The sequence below is a fragment of the Cydia pomonella genome, chromosome 25 (assembly GCF_033807575.1).
Source record: "Cydia pomonella isolate Wapato2018A chromosome 25, ilCydPomo1, whole genome shotgun sequence".
Lineage (NCBI taxonomy): Eukaryota > Metazoa > Arthropoda > Insecta > Lepidoptera > Tortricidae > Cydia > Cydia pomonella.
In genome coordinates, this window is record NC_084727.1 from 4,068,398 (window position 1) to 4,086,530 (window position 18,133).

The window sequence follows — 18,133 nt, forward strand, 5'->3', positions numbered from 1 at the left end:
GGGAGGTCGGGTTTAGGGTCGGCAACGCGCATGTAACTCCTCTGGAGTTGCAGGCGTACATAGGCTACAGAGACTGTTTACCATCAGGCGGGCCGTATGCTTGTTTGCCACCTTCGTAGAATAAAAAAAAAAAGTTTATTATTCAAGGAGGCATATTACAATGCGCTTATGAACGTCAAATAAAACTACACCGGCTCTAACCCTACACATCTGACCCGAGAATATTTAAATCCCCCCTCAATTGGAGGAGGGTATCCCAATATGGACCGGCAAGGTACTAATTCTGAGGGAACGTGTCATATTTTGAAATAATTCTAAGGATCACAGGCTTCCATGATCCTTAAGCAGAAAGCCAGTGAGTGTGGTGACAGGGTAGTGGACATAGTGAGTTCGTGCTGTTTGTCGCTACAAGTGTTAGGTGACCCAAACCCAAACACCACACCACTATGCCCGCCTACTACGACAAGATCTAGCGCAAGATCTCCCCCAACTGGTTCTCTAAGCGCGCGCAGCGTGCGACGCGACGCGGAGCAGTACGCGATTCACGGCCGTCGTGAACGCTGCTCGCACTGTTAGTGCTTGAGAAAGGAGACCTAAGCTCTCCGAAACATGTTGCGTGAGTGACTAAAAATTCGTGAGAGTAATCCGTAGAATTATTTAAATGTTAGTATGTCTCACGAAAGTTTAAATTTGTCATTATTCTAAGGGCTGAAATTATCGTACTTTTGCGTACCATTATGCTCTTTGGAACGTGATGTACGTACCGGAGCTATAACCGCGAAAATTAAAGTTAACAAGTTTCGAGTTGCTCTCTCTGTCACTCTAAGACCGTCTAAGTACGCCTTGATTGGAGTAAAAGTTTGCGAATTTCGGTATTGTCGCGGTATTCCCTCTGCCCAAATTATCGTACAGTACCTGGGCGACCGAGCTTTGCTCGGTTATAACTATTTATTGTAATATGGTGGTGTATAGGTGATAATCTTAACTACATGTTTTTACTAAATTAAACTTGTCTAAAACAATAAAAATTAAAAAATTATATATAAACTTGAACATATAAAAAAAAAACAAAAGTCACCGGGCGAGATTCGAACCCGTAACACTCGTTTAGCAGTCCGCGTCTTAACCCGCTGGACCAGACGGACAGTGGCCGGCAACACGAAATTAGCGACCATATTCTGCGTCGAAAGAAAAACGCATGAAAACTCGAAAACACGCGTTTTCCCAAACATAAGACTAATTTAGATCGATGTTTACCCCCAAAAACCCCCATATACCAAATTTCAGCAAAATCGTTAGAGCCGTTTCCGAGATCCCGGAAATATATATATATACAAGAATTGCTCGTTTAAAGGTATAAGATATACGATAATTATCGTACGCCTGGTAACACTGCTACTAGCCCAGCTTTTAATACGTTTAGAAATGTACCGTTAATGCGTTGTGAAAATATCTTTTTTTGTGTTAATTTGTACGAATTATTAATGACAACTTATACGTGGAAATTGAAAACTAAAACATAGCGAAATTCCACAACTCAGTTAAAAATTAACAGCTTACGCTTTAGATATGTACTATGAATAAATTTGTCATTGTCAATCACGGAAGTGTTTGTTACATAGACATGTTTGTTAAGATATAAAATATGATTTCTGAACGAAATCATATTTAAAGGTGGCTGCAGATATTAACTTGGCCATTTTGTAAGCAGACACGAAAACTTGGCTTCGAATTCGCACAGCAATAAATGCTCTCAAATAGAACAAGTAATAAAAAAAAAACAAATGTCAAACAACTGTCAACATTAATTTAATGGGCAGTCGAGACGATCAGAAAGTTTCTATTATTATAGCTTTAAATTAAGTCTGCTGATGAAATTTAGTCATTCTTCTTTAAATTAGTTATCGCCCACAGGTTTATTTAATGGAGGAATTAAATTCGTGCCGCTGCTGCTTAATGCGGCCGCCAGACAAGCATCTGAATTCGCCCTATAATCGTCTTGGGCATACAGAGATATACGCGGATATGCTAAAAGAGTGCTTCGAAATATATGTAATTATGTTTGTTTACGTCTTTGTTGACAAAATAATTGTTTAGAATTGCTAAGTAGTCAAGCTAGTACATTATAGAAATAGATTGAATTTTGTGCGTCTAAGTAGGTTTGTGTTTTTACAGTTCTATTTATTTTTGTAGTAACAACTTTATTGTTATTTTCCTTTATACCGTCCTGGAATGAAGAAAAAGGGCATTTTCTTTAGCTACAGAGTGGTCAAAGCTTGGAACAAACTCCCAGAGGATATAATATTGGCCCAAAGTGTGAATGAGTTTAAGAATAAATTAGATACGCACAATGCAAATTCTACTCAACACTGTAAACTTTATTGATGACTCTGGATACAGGCATTATCAGCTATTTAAACTGCCTGCCTGCTCTACAAATAATAATTTTGTTTGTTTATCACAGATATTTGGCCCTGAGCTATGGATTTTCTCTATGTATTTTATGATCCTTATTGAGCTTACTGTGGGAGTTGTGGGACTAGGTTCATTTGTGCAAGATGATTCCATAATATTTATTTATTTCCTTCTAGTTACCCCTTGGCGATAATAGTGAGTGTGGCATTTGTGAGATATGTGTGAGCCGCTTGCGGGATGCCAGTGACTTCAAGCTGCAAGTGCAGCGGTGCCAGGTGGAACTCCAGGCACGGCTCGCCAGGCCAATTGAAATGAAAGGTATTTCTGACCTAACCATAATTGAGGAGTATCTCTTGCAAGGGCAGAAATAAGACCTTTTGGAAAGATACTCCTCACTTAAGACAGTTTTTGAGATATTTTAGTAGTTAAACATTTGGTTGTGTTTAGATTGTAGTAATTACTATTTTACTTACTTTTTTGTCTCTGAATAAAATTTTATAGGTGTTAAAGCTATGCATAAAGATAACACATTATTCAATATCTTCTTTTTTTCATCCTGTTACCCTCTGCTGAGGTATAGGGCTCGAATCATATTCTTGCACTCCGTTCCTGGGCAGCTGGGGTAACTTACTTCCCCCCACCCCCAATACACCCAGCGCCACAGAACGGTGCCAAGTAAATTTAAGCCAACCATGTTTCTGTTTGCCGGGGACCTTCCAGGACAAGGCCACAGTGGATAGGTGGGTGTCAGGTTTGCTGAGGATATGCCCAGTCTAATGCCATTTCTGCATCTGGATCTCCTTGTGTATGGGTGCTTGTCCGGTTATTCTCCATAAGTGTGCACTTGTGATCCAGTTAGGCCAAAAGATACTCAGGAATTCATATAAGTTAAAAAAAAAATTGGATATCATGAGACTTGATCATTTGGCCAATGAAGTAAAACTATAGTTGTGCCATTCTCGAACATTCTCCATACAAAACGGAGAACATTCTTGAGAATGGCACAACTATAAGTAAAACATTTTGTATTTATGGTTTTATTAAATCGGCGAAACAGCTGCAGCTGGTTTTATTAAATCGGCGAAATAGCAAAAAGATATAAAAAATAAAATTATTAAGCTTGCTGTGGGGGTGCTGGAATGTAAATGGCAAAATATCTGGGATCTGAGAGATTTCCTCAAGGTGCTATTTAACATCAAAGGTTACATAGATATCTTGAGTTGGTGGACTGGCTGGACTAGCCTATAGCTTATGGAACATTGTGTACAGGAGTCAGGTTTTGTGAATCATTTGTTCCTGGTATTTAAAATGAACATTTTCTAAGATAATAAAACTTTTTACTATTATTTATGAACTTATTATGAATTAGTTTTTTTTTAAGTCCGCTGGGTTAGTACTAATAACTTATATAATCTAAGTGTTTCCTTAGTTTTGAAAAACAAATAAAAACAAGTATTTTTTTTAATTATGTGTATTTGTAATGCCTTAAATTTTAAACCTGAAATGGTTTATTTCAATTACCAATGTTTTATTTTCAGGTGAAGAAGCACTCAAAGTCAAGATGGAGATGTCTGATGATGATGACAATGGGGCTTATATATTGCGTAAGGTCACCAAACATTTACCCCCTTATTCATAAACGTCTACTAAAAGTTAACAAGCCGCTAATAATCGTTCGTCCCTTTCACGTATGGGTATGATGGAAATGGAACTAACGATTATTAGCGGCTTGTCAACTTTTGTAGACGTCTATGAATAAGGGGGTTATTATTTATAATTTCAAATTAACGAATCTAACCACCAAACTTAACCTCTCAGTGATTTGACGTGACAAGTGACATAATGGAGCGTTGTTGTATCGTGCCATACGTTTTGTGAAAACTTAATTATCAAATATCAACTTTCAACAACCAGAGTCGTTAGCTGTCAAAATCGGGATTGTGCAGGAACTTAATACCCGTGTAAAATAATTTCAATAATTATTTGTTATTGTTTACAGAGCTGAAGGAGGAAATGTCTGATTACGAAGAGCTGAAGGAAGAAGACAGCAAGCTGGCCGAGCTGCTGGCCTTCGAGCAGGTCACCGTCAAGCGGCGCAAGAGCAGCTCCTCCAAGACAGGTCGGTTTTAGACTCTTTGACTGCCAAAGACGTCATAGAACGCGGGCCAGGAGCATATATGGTCAGTCATCGCCTCCTTTGTCAGATGATAGTTTATATGCTGTTTTAAATTTTAAAAAACTTCAGCCGGTTGTATCGCGGTGGAAAACCATCAGATATTCACATGAACATGTAAGTAATACGCGCCTTACCACTTTATGTCAGCAAAGTATGCGTAATGTGTAAATTGGGTAAACCGTTTATTTGAAACGCCTGATGATGGAATGCTACAAGGAATGCCAATGTTTCATGATTTACTATCATAAAAAGGTATTGACCTGACGTTATTACCACCGCCATACAACCGGCTGACGATTTTTTTAATTAACAATAGCGTCTGAACTATCGTCTGACAAAGCATCAAACGGGAGGCGAGGACTAAATATTACCGTGTTTCGGTGGCTGCCATTCCTCAATCCACCAACGGAGCGCCAGCTGACGTCCACGAGGGTTTATCATACATAGCCGTTAACCACTATACGAGTCTTCGCCCGGTACACAATTGGTCATCGAAATCTGTTCCTGGCTAGCGGTCTATCAACTGACAAGGGCGGCTACAACAGCCCAATGCGAAATAGTTGTAAGTACGTGTTTGTCAAGTCTGTTTTTAACCTTTTGACCGCCAAAGACGTCATATGACGCGCGCGGCTACAGCCCAATATCAACCTTCATGCGTACCGACAAGGTTCACGATTACGCGCCGCGTAACGAACCTTGTCGAGATAAAAGTGTTCGGAGCACATACTCATACAGGCAGACTAAGATAAGTTGGCAGCTATTTTGATAGCCCAGACAGCGCCAGTGTTATTTTAAACGTCAAACATCGATCAAATTATGACACTTAACACTTGCACAGGCTAACAAAAACGGTTAATTCGACCAAGTTTTAATCACATTTTATACGTTTGATTTATATAAACTATGTAATTGTTTTTATCTTTAAAGTGAAACATATAAACCTAGAATATGCTGACGCGATCGACATCAAAATCAAAGTGATATGTTAAAATTTAGTTAGTGGAAACCGTTTTCTCACGAAATAGAAATGTCATCAAAAATGTACGTACGTGTTGGATTGCAAATCTTCCCTATTAACTTACTTCCTTAAATTTTAGTGTAAATAAAACATGTACTAAAACAAAATATATATCTATTACAGAACGAAAATCAAGAAAAATACTATCACGTCCAGCGCTCACACTGTCTCTTCGTCAGCTCTCGAAAATAGACAAAATCAAGAGCCCCATCGAAGACCGATCCAGCTACGTCAGCGAGAGCAGGAAACACAAGCAAAACATAGAAAATCTACTCAAACATTGCAACGGGACACCGTTTTCCAACAAAACGTTATATGGGTACATATGCGCATATTGCAAAGAAACATACCCCGACCCACAGGACTTGAGAACTCATACGGAATCAGAACACAAAAATTCAGAGTTTTATGACACCAAAAGAATGGACAAAAATAATATGTCGGTTAAAATGGATATAACTGACCTTAAATGCAATCTTTGCAACGACAGATTCGAAGATGTAGCGACTCTGAAGACGCATTTGATTAAAAAACATGATATAAAGTTTCATCCCGATGTTAAAGATTATATAATGGAGTTTAAACTGACTTCAGGTGACATATTAAACTGTGCTCACTGTAATTCAACATTTGAGACGTTTAAAATGCTTCTACAACACATGAACGGGCATTACAGAAACTATATCTGCAATGTATGTGATATGGGCTTCATAAATAAGCATAGATTGAAAAATCATGAGCGTACGCACGATCTAGGCACGTATAAATGCGAATTTTGCGATAAAGTTTTCAGTACAAGAGTAAGAAAGATGTGTCACGAGAAATATACGCATAATAGCAGCGCGAGATATACTACAAATTGTCCGCATTGCGATCAAAGCTTCACAAGCTACTACCAAAGGAATAGACATATGTTCACAGAACATAACACAGTTGCAGCATCATACAAATGCAATATATGTGATAAAAACTTCATTTTGAAATCGAAATTAACATCTCACATTAAAAAAGTACATTTAATGGAACGGAACCATATTTGTCCGGAGTGCGGGCAAGGATTTTTCATCAAGCAATCTCTAGACGAGCATATGATCAAGCATAACGGAGAACGGGTGCACAAATGTAATGTTTGTTTGAAGGCCTACGCTAGGAAGAAGACTCTGCGGGAGCATATGAGGATACATAATAATGATAGACGGTTCAAGTGCGGTGTGTGCGGGTTGGCCTTCGTGCAGAAGTGTAGCTTGAAAAGCCATATGTTGTCCAACCACGGTATAACTCTGTCGGAATTTGAGAGTCGGGAGCTAAGCAGTCCGCAGGCCACATAAGCTTTAGTCCTACAAACTCAAGACGGGTCAAGCTATCTTTACAAGTGCAGTGACAGAGTGTGTAACACCACAAACAATAAGTTCCTATGCTTAGAATCAGAGGAAAGTGGGAAAGCTCACTGTCTCAGCAAGCGAGGAAGAATTGTAATACTCTAAGGATGTGTGAGGATGCATAGCAAGGGATGTGATTTTTTTAGACTACATCGGTGGCAAATAAGCATACTGCCCGCCTGGTGGTAAGCAGTCTCCGTAACATATGGACGCCTGCAAATCCAGAGTGTGTTTGTTAAGAATCAATAAAAAATTGGCGACTTGAACTGCGCTGAGTGAGGATACCTATAGGACTTATTCATGATGAAGTTTAAATCATATTCAACTGGTACAGAGTTTCATTTGTTTTGTTTCATTCAATTCTCAAACAAAATGAAATCAACTGTATTCCCTGCTATAGGTTCAAGTTTCAGTGGCAAATTTTGGATTTTTCATTTGTATGGCTGGGTCTTAGGAGGCTTTATTGCAGATGTTCACTTGAGCATCTCATCGGAAGATCAGCGCTGGAAGCCACCAGCACCATGTTGAGATGAAGCCATCTCGTGACAAATTATTATTTCTATGTTTTTGTTGTATCTTTTTTTTTATACTACGTCGGTGGCAAACAAGCATACGGCCCGCCTGATGGTAAGCAGTCTCCGTAGCCTATGTACGCTGGCAACTCCAGAGGAGTTACATGCGCGTTGCCGACCCTAAACCTGCCCCCCCTCGTTGAGCTCTGGCAACGTTACTCACCGGCAGGAACACAACACTATGAGTAGGGTCTATTGTTATTTGGCTTCTGTTTTCTGTAAGGTTCTTCCCCAGTTGGGCTCTGCTCTAGATCTGGAATGACATCCACTGGCTGTGCCCTACCACACACAAGCGAGATGACATTCACAATACCCATACCTCTCTTGTGGACGTAGTTTAAGGACGGGTCCGGGTATATTATGTAATTTGTCTCATTTGTGTCTACGAATAAAAATAAGTCTATTCTATTGGTTCTATACTATTCTATTATTTGTATATTTCAAACACATCTCTCGTTGCTCATCCTCGGACATCACTGGTGGAAACGCAGCCTTACGATGGACGTCGCTAGGTCCCCCAGTGTGTGCCTTACATATGAGGGATATGATGGAAATACTCGCTGTCACCGGGTAAGTCTCGGTAGCTTAGTTAGTAAAGCGGCGGGCTGGTATCCTGGAGTCGCGAGTTCAAGTCTTACCCAAGACTGAGCTTTTCCACTTTTCTTTTATTTCTAAGCCTTGTGGTATCTTTTGTAGACTGCTTAATACCAAAGACAATTTGAAATAGAGATGGATTGTCAAAGAAAACTTTGTAGCCACAGTAAATTTACTGTCAACTTTCGACAAGAATAAAACTTAGAATGCCATTTGACTTTGATCCTTATTCTTTCACTGATATGTCTTAAATATCAAAAAGTGGCGCCATCTAATAGATCAGAGGCAAAAAGTATGGCGGCATCGTTTCGATCAATGGCGCCACAACCTTTGGGTTATACCCGGTAAGATGGCGCCACTTATGATATTTAAAAAATTTAACACATATCAGGGAAGGATTAAGGATCAAAGTCAAATGGCGTTCTAAAAGTTTTAATCGTGTGTCGAAAGATGGTAGCAAATTTATTTTGACTACAAAATTTTCATTGACAATCCACCTCATTTCAAATTCTCTTTGTTAATACATAACTCAACAAGTTCCTATAAAAATAGGGTGTATATATAGTGGCATTTCCACACTTTGCTAGTTCAAAGCTCGTGCAGACTTAGCTTAGACGGGACTCTATTGAAGCAAAAATCGAATAAACATTTAATATTGTGTATTGTATACTTGTGTGAAATCATACTGTAAGTCAAAGACGTGGAAATTATAAAGAACGCCAATGTCAGGAGAAATATGATTTAAAAATCGGCGTATAATTTGATTTTTATATTGGCACTAGTTATAGTAATTTAATTACGTTATGATATTATTGTTATATTGATCTGAAAATGTTTGAATGAAATCCTTTGATTTGTTGATCATGAAATTAAGAGACACTTGATCAAAAATATGTAAAGAAAATAGGCACTGAAACTTCCGTGATATCATAGAGGAATACCTAAGCTTAGAGTGTTCACTCTGTGCAATGATAAAAACCCATTTATAATACGTTTTAAGCGGCCTTTGCGAAAACTTATTTTTATGATTTAAGCTTAATAAGTAGATAGATAGATAGATAGATAGAATACTCTTTATTGGCACACCTCAGTAAAAATATACAAGAAAAATAAACAATTGATTAAATTTAGAGGCAGACAACAGGTAGGCAACAGGCAGTAATGGTTATGTGAGCTGTAGATCTCGCGATAACCTTACCTGACGCGTCCAATGATCCCTATGACTATGACAGTTCATTTTTGTATGGAGTAACTGTCAATGTGAAATGTTTTTGGTACTTAAAAACTTTTTTTAGAAATATAACAATTTATTAAAGTATATGCGAAGAATCGTGAGCTAGTTGTCTATACGTACCTAATATGTATGCATGTATACGTGAAGTTAGTCGCAATCTGTCATTCGCGTTGATTGTCGTATGATAAATCGCCTGCGCTTTAATGATAATAAATCACCTCAAATAGTGTTCAAAACTAGAATTTTCTTATATGCCCTAATAGGTTTTGGGCCCAGACATTTAAATACAATTGATTTCGTGACTTTTGAACAGTAATTAAAGTGAAATAAGTGTAAAGGACAACGTAAACAAGTGATAGACTCGCCCGCGGCGGCATGCCGCCGCCGCCTGTTATGTAGAAAAAGTGGACTCGCCCGAGTTGTTTACATCCACATTGCCGTATTTTTGTATATTGTGTTAAAATCAAGAAATAGTGTTGAAAAAACGCTATGGCTGCTTCGATCAAGATTGATCCGTTAACTGCAGATAACTACGATACGTGGAAAATACACATGAGAGCAATTTTGAAGAAAAATGACTTGTGGGGATACGTATCAGGTACTATCACGAAACCGGCCAGTACCGATTCTAAGTATGAAGAATGGATTAAAATGGACGGAAAGGCGGAATCGGATATATTATTAGCCGTCAGTCCAAGTGAACTCGCAGCGTTAGACGGTTTGGAAACCTCCAAGGCGATATGGGATAAATTGAAATCATTGTATCAATCCAGTGGACCTGCGCGAAAAGCCTCGTTGTTAAAGAAGCTCGTGTTGACGCGCATGCAGGAAGGCGACGACCTGCGTAAACACATTGCAGATTTTTTTGATGCAGTTAAGAAACTTAAAGAAATCGGGTTAGTGGTGATTGACGAATTATTAGCGATTTTACTACTGTATAGCCTACCAGATTCATTTGCTATGTTTCGTACTGCAATGGAATCGCGTGACGATCTGCCATCTACTGAAGTACTTAAAGTAAAGATTGTCGAAGACTATGAAGGTAGGAAAGGCGCAGCAGTACCAGATCAGGGAGCTATGTTCGTCAAGCGCACTCTTAAGAAAAACTTTCAGAAAAATACCATGCATGAACACTTAGCGAACAACGACAAAAACAAAGCGACGTGTTATCGTTGTGGACGCCGAGGGCATCTAGCAAGAGAATGTAAAACTAAAATTTCTAATAAGGCGAAACAAAATGCACAGCAGCAGGCAGGGCGTTGTGATGATCGAGAGAGATATACGACAATGCTGAGTACAACCGAAGAGGCGATGTTGGGTGAACAGATAAATCCGACTTGGTGTATCGACAGTGGATGCACGGGGCATATGTGTAACGATAAACACATAATGCAAGGATTTACGCGACTGGAAAATGAACTGAATTTGGCAAATAATGAGAGTACGCAAATTACTGGGATGGGCAAAGTTAGAATCCCAGTTAATACAGGCAGTGAAGAACGCCTAGTAGACATTCAGAAAGTGTTCTACGTGCCAGATTTACGTACAAGCCTTTTGTCAGTAGCAAAGATGACTGATCACGGATTTGAGGTGCATTTTCGAAAAAATGATGCAATTGTGATTGATGAAAACCAGAAGATTCACATGAGGGCCGACCGTGTAGGCAATCTGTATCATGTTAGAATGGGACAAGAGAATGTTTATAGTGTGGAAGTGTTGAAGAAGCCAATTGATATGTGGCATGAGCGTTTAGGCCACATAAATGAACGTGACTTAAAAGCTATGGCTAAGAATGGTCTAGTACATGGTTTAATATTTGACGACAGTGAAAAATTGTCGGAATGTGAGATATGCATAAGTCAAAAACTGACATGTAAACCATTTCCTAAAGGAAGTGAAAATCGTACAACCGATTTACTGGAGATAGTACATACAGATGTATGCGGTCCAATGAGGCACTCATCATTTGGACAGAAGAGATATTTCGTCACATTTATTGACGACAAATCTCGTTGGTGTGAAGTATATTTTATTACAAATAAATCTGACGTTTTTGGAGTATTTAAGGAATATAAAGCATATGTAGAGAAGTTGACAGGAAAGAAGATAAAGAATTTGCAATCTGATAACGGAAAAGAGTACGTGAACAAAGAATTCGATGATTTTCTGAAAAAGGAAGGAATCAAAAGAAGACTAACGGTACCACATACACCACAACAAAATGGCGTCTCGGAGAGAAAAAATAGAACACTGATTGAGATGGCGCGGTGTATGATGCGTCAAGCGGGAAGCCCACCAAGTTTTTGGGCCGAAGCTGTGAATACCGCCAATTACATACGAAACCGATGTCCCACTGCAGCACTAAAAGGTGAAATACCTTATACTGCATGGAAAGGAAGAAAGCCTACAGTAATGTATATGAATGTGTTTGGAGCTAAGGTTTATTATAAAGAGAAAGGGACACAAAAAGGAAAATTTGATAATAATTCAGAAGTTGGCATATTCATGGGATATGACAATCAATCCAAAGCCTACAGAGTACATAATCCCAGTAACAAACGGATTATTGTAACAAGAGATGTTAGTTTCATGAAGGAAACTGCATTTGACCATGAATATAAAGAGATTTTGGATAATGAAGAAGAAGAAGACAAAAAGGTGATAATAGATCTAGAAAAGGAGCAAAGAATAGAGAGAGAAGAACAAATGGAGAAAAGACAATATATTCGAGTAAGGAGAGATGGATCTAGAGTGAGGAAATCGCTTGAGAATATATATCAAAACGTAGATACTGAAAATGAAAGAAGTAATGGGATGCTCTCCAGAAAAAGAAGTTCAACTGTATCATGGGAAAGGTTTATAGAACCAGCAAAAAGAGGAAAAGGAAGATCAAGACTTATACGCATAGAAAGAACTCGGAATGAGTATAACAAACACATGACAGAAGGTGATTCAGAAGATGAAGAAGAGATCCCACTAATGTCAGCTGGAATCGCAACAAGTGAGCCAATGTCCTGGAAAGAAGCAGAAATGACGAGTGATGCAATCGATTGGAGAAACGCATTAGAAGATGAATATTTAGCACAAATCAAAAATGAAACGTGGGATATAGTGCCACGACCAGAGAACCGAAAAGTGATTGGCAACAGATTGGTATTTGCTAGTAAAACTACTGGGAAGAAAGTACGCCTTGTTGCTAAAGGCTGCTCTCAACGGCCAGGGGAGGATTTTCATGAAATATCATCCCCAGTTGTGAGATCTTCTTCAATACGATTGGTCGCTGCTTTGTCAGCAGAACTAGGACTTGAAATTCATCAAATGGACGTCGTGACAGCATACTTGAATGGAAAACTAGACGAAGAAGTCTATATGGAAATGCCTGATCATATACATGATGTATTGGACAAAATACTTACAAAGAGAAAGATTGGAGCAAGTCAGAGAGTAATTCAAGATAAGAAAATTATAGAAATAGCTAAGTTGTGGAAGAAACAGATGCATGAGTGTGATGATGCTGTGTGCTTGTTAAGAAAGTCTTTGTATGGTTTGCGTCAATCAGGCCTTCAGTGGCATAAAGAGTTGGTAAGTCAATTGAAGTCTATTGGTTTTGAAGAAATGCCTCAAGACCCATGTTTATTTGTCTCACAAAAAGGTGAACAAATAATGTTGATTGCTATTTACGTTGATGATATGATATTAGCCACGAATGATGATGAATGGTTGAATTGTGTGAAAATGCAACTAAAAGATGCTTTTGATATTAAAGATTTAGGCAAGATTAGTACTTGTCTAGGTATTGAGTTTGAACGAGATGATGAAAATAGGGTTTATCTGAGCCAAAAGATGTACTTAACGAAGGTTTTAGATCGATTTGGCATGCAAGATTGTAAGCCTGTTATGACCCCTATTGATAATCTTGTAAAATTGAAGAAGCCTGAAAGTGTGAATAATGATATTATGAGACAATATCCTTATCAATGTCTTATAGTTGCGCTTATGTACTTAGCTGTATCGACAAGACCCGACATTGCTTACGCCGTCAATTACTTAAGCCAGTTCAATACTAATTATGATGTTCAGCACTGGAAGGCGGCAAAGCGGGTGTTAAGATACTTGAAAGGCACGTTTGAGTATGGATTGGTGTATGAGAGAACTAATTTACCGTTATTCGGTGTGGTTGATGCTGATTGGGGCTCGAATGCGATAGATCGAAAATCTTACTCTGGTTTTGCGTTCATTTTGGCTGGTGCGCCAGTGAGTTGGGAGGCACGTAAGCAGAAGACTATCGCTCTTTCGAGCACCGAGGCCGAGTACATGGCACTTTCCGAAGCCACTAGAGAAACTATGTATTTACAGGATGTATTGAAAAATGTGAGGATGGAATGCGAGGTTGTGACATTGTTCAATGATAACCAGGGGGCCATAAAGCTTGCTCATACAAGAAATTATCACCCCCGAACAAAGCATATAGACGTTAGGCACCACTTTATTCGAGATATGTGCGAAAAAGGTGTTATTTGTCTGAAATATTTGTGTACGGAGAAAATGCCAGCAGATGTGTTAACAAAGGGTTTAACTGCTATTAAACATCATGAATGCTTGCGTAATCTCGGAATGATATGTATATAAATAATCAGATTCGCTCACGTCTTCGAGGGGAGGTATTAAAGTATATGCGAAGAATCGTGAGCTAGTTGTCTATACGTACCTAATATGTATGCATGTATACGTGAAGTTAGTCGCAATCTGTCATTCGCGTTGATTGTCGTATGATAAATCGCCTGCGCTTTAATGTTAATAAATCACCTCAAATAGTGTTCAAAACTAGAATTTTCTTATATGCCCTAATACAATTAGGTAATAAAAATACGGTAAAAACCAATTTCTACAATTATTCTTTAAATTATCTAAACCCAAAAGCTAAATCGAGGAGCTGTCATAGGGATCATCATTCGCCGCGTCAAGTATAAAACTGAATAAATATAATAGCAAAGAGAATTCGAAATAGAGGTGGATTGACAAATGAATTTGAACCTTTACCGGGCATCGGCTAAAGGTTTTGGCGCCATCCCTCGAAACGATGCCGCCATACTTGGCCTTTGATCTATTAGATGGCGCCACTTTTTGATATTTAACAAATTAGTGAAAGAATAAGGATCAAAGTCAAATGGCGTTCTAAAAGTTTTAATCATGTGTCGAAAGATGGCAGTAAATTTACTGTGGCTACTAAGTTTACTTTGACAATCCGCCTCTATTTCAAATTCTCTTCGATAATAGTAAACGCCCTTATGATGGGACTGGCACCAGTAATAGAATGGTGTAGACAAATCCTGTAAAACAAGTATTTACCATCAGTTATTAAACGCTGGCAACATTTACCATAAACAAGAGCTGCTTATGTTTATTTTTTCATTGATATTTGTTAGTTTGAAAATTAAGGATGATGTATGGAGTAGGCATTCTAAGCTTACTTATTTATCTATGGTGTTATTGAGCCTTGTGATTGTTATAAACGCACCTGTTAATTTTATATATTTAATGTATTATAATTTGTGTGTTGTGTTTATATAAATTGCACATAATTGAAATGCTTTTATTACATCTTTATGAGCATACTATTTTTAAATCTTAAAAGCTCGTATATATATAAATATAAATAATGTACATAATACTGCCAACTAGTATTACGAAATGCAATAATTTATAATAGTAATGTATTTTAAAGGCCCCTTGTTAGCCGTGAGAGTGACTTGAATGAATGAATGAACGAAATTAAGAGGAAAGAGGACGGCCGGTTCTCCATATCATCGTAGTCCCCATTTCCCTCTCTGGATATTGACGTTATGGAAAATGTTTTTACATAATTTGATGTATATTAACCATAGCTATGCTCTTACGTTTTACTTTTTTCGATTATTGTAAAAATTATGAGCGGGAAACAGATTTCATACAAATTTTTAAATGCTCCTAACTTGTATAAAAATTAGAAATTCGAAAAAAGCATACGTAGGACCATAGCTGTGGTTGATATACAACAAATTGTGTCAAAATATTTTGAACAATGTTAATATCCAGAGAGGAAAATGAGGACTAAGTTTGTATGAAAAGGAAATTTTGCTCAAGTCTCTTTCGTCTTAAAGTGCCGTAGGTTCCGCCAGCATAATTTAAAAAAAAATCATAGAACAAAATATGGTTGACAAATAATATGAACAGATATTTCGAGGCCTCTAGTAACTTCATCGATTCGAAACCTAATACTTTCGCTCAATAAAAAAAATCACGGTTAGTCTAACTTTTATACACTCTATAAGTCTAACGCGCACCATTACACTCAAGGAGCAGTTTTATTTTTGATCAAACTCATCGATTCTTTTTTTTGTTAGAACTAGCAAATTTTATTTTATTTTTATACCTCGTCGGTGGCATACAAGCATACGGCTCGCCTGATGGTAACCAGTCACCGTAGCCAATGGATGATTGAAACTTCAGAGGTGTTACATGCGCATTGCCGACCCTTTAAAAACCTGTACACTCCTTTTTTTGAAGAACCCCATACTATAGACCCTCGGCAAAACCCCGGGAGGGGACAGGGACAGGATACCTCGGGAACTAAAAATAAAAAATCTTTATCAATGAAATCTGCTATCCCGGGTACGTAGGGAATGCTCCCGGTACTGACTTTGTATGGCGAGAACCGGGAATTCCCGGTTCCGGTACTATATTTGTATAGAAAACCAGTACCCGGAGCACTGTCGTGTACCAAAGAGAATTAAGAAGACAAGAGTGCTCACTTCATACAACGTTTTTGTTACCAGTAAGCGTAGGAGTTGAAAATAGAGTCCCGGTTACTCTAGTTATAATATTAGCGGAAAATCGTTGAGCATTAGACTTATTTATTGTCGAGTAGCAGTACTGAGAGTTCCGCTACTTGACGCTAGATATAGACTACGAAAATAATAGTATTTTTGGTAACAAAACCGTTGTACGGAGTGAGCACTCTTGGTCTTCTTAATTTTCTTTGCTTGTACGCACAGCAGTCAAGACTCGGAACTAGTTTTTTCTTCATTCCAAAAAAACGGTATTAATATTCTTTTTAGTTAGAAGCTGTTACCTAAATACATGATTCAGTCCTACGTAAGGCGTAAAATAACTAAAAATATTGGGCTATTTCGCGGGTTTTTAGAAGTGAAAACTTCTTTAGCGGCGCTGTGCACTTTTTGTGACGGGGAAAAAATGTTAAACTCGCGTCAGGGCGTCAGGGGGCCTACCGCGAAAACCGAAATTCGCAAATTGCGGGGATCTTTCTCTTTTACTCTCACTAAGACGTAATTAGAGTGACAGAAAAATGCCCGCAATTGACGAATTTCGATTTTCCCGGTAGCCGCCCAGGTGTCACGTGACCGTCAGATTGAAAATTCATAAGGCGGACAAGTGACATCATGGTGACGTGCAAATTGAATGTCATCGAAGCCTGGGGGCCTACCGCGAAAACCGAAATTCGTGAATTGCGGGGATCTTTCTCTTTTACTCTCACTAAAACGTAAATTTTAGAGTGACAGAGAAAAATGCCCGCAATTGACGAACTTCGATTTTCGCGGTAGGCCCCCTGGTTACTTTTGAAAAATCGTATCTCATTCAAGTGTGACATTTTATTTTTTCATGTGCTGTCATAACGGTTAAAGAGGTTTAATCTTTGTTAATTGTGTTGTATTGTATCTTTGTGTTGTTGGGTGTCCATGATTGTAGATGCTCAAATTTTCCTTACCAAAAAGTTAAATAACAGAATAGAAGCGTGATTGTTTTACTTAATATGATAGTGAACGATTCATTAACATTTACTGATTGTGTAGGCTGTAGTCCTGCTCACGTCTCATGAATTACTCTGTATATGTTATATATATTACTTAACACTAAAATTCGCATTTAAAAATATCTTCCACACTCAAATTTCTTTACGTCACGTAGGTATAATAGAGAGTTACCTCTTTTTAAAACTGCTACTCAATTTCTCCAAAATATCAAAAATGCACAACAACGTTAATGTTCAAGTTTTCACTTCTGCCGGCACTCCCAGAGTGCAACCCGTTATTTTTTTATAACTGGTTCCGAGCACTTACAGCCGTCTCCCTCACACTCACGCTCAGTTAGAGTGAGAAAAGAACGTAAACTGACTGCGCCCTTAACAGTCTTTATTTGACTTGTCTTTGGTTTAATGTATGGGCCCTTTAGCGGTGAATAAGTTTTAATGTTGTTTTGTTATCAAGATACTTGTTTACATAAATGTTTATATTATTATTTAACATGAATAATGCAAATATTTTAATGTTTCATTTATTGCACGACACGACTACCCAAAAATTAGTGAAATGTATGTATTTTAGTTTTTAGACTCCAATTAAAGCTGTGTTAAACCTTTTTGTAATGTATGTGGCATAAAGAAATAATAAGAAGTAAGCATAGTATGTAGTAGTAGTATGGAGTGCTCACTCCATACATCAGTTTTGGTACCAAAACGCTTATTATTTTTGTAGTTGACATCTAGCACCGAGTAGCGGAATTATCAGTACCGCTACTTGACAATAGATGTCGCAACGAACGAAAACTCTAATGCTCAACAATTTACAGCTAATATTATAACCGGATTAAACGGAACTCTATTTGCAACTGCTTTTGCTTGTAATATTAGTTGTAAATTGTTGAGAAATACAATTTTCGTCAGTCGCGATACTCGATACATTTATTATC

General features: G+C 38.0%; 1 protein-coding gene across 1 annotated transcript; it reads left to right on the forward strand.

Moving 5' to 3' along the window:
* The first annotated feature begins 988 nt into the window (after positions 1-988).
* LOC133531533 (zinc finger protein 808-like) lies at positions 989-7,317 on the forward strand. Its single transcript, XM_061869802.1, has 5 exons — positions 989-2,052; positions 2,592-2,733; positions 3,954-4,019; positions 4,415-4,534; positions 5,733-7,317. The coding sequence occupies exons 1-5, from the start codon at positions 1,924-1,926 to the stop codon at positions 6,935-6,937; spliced, it is 1,662 nt and encodes a 553-aa protein (XP_061725786.1). The 5' UTR covers positions 989-1,923; the 3' UTR covers positions 6,938-7,317.
* The last annotated feature ends 10,816 nt before the right edge of the window (positions 7,318-18,133 follow it).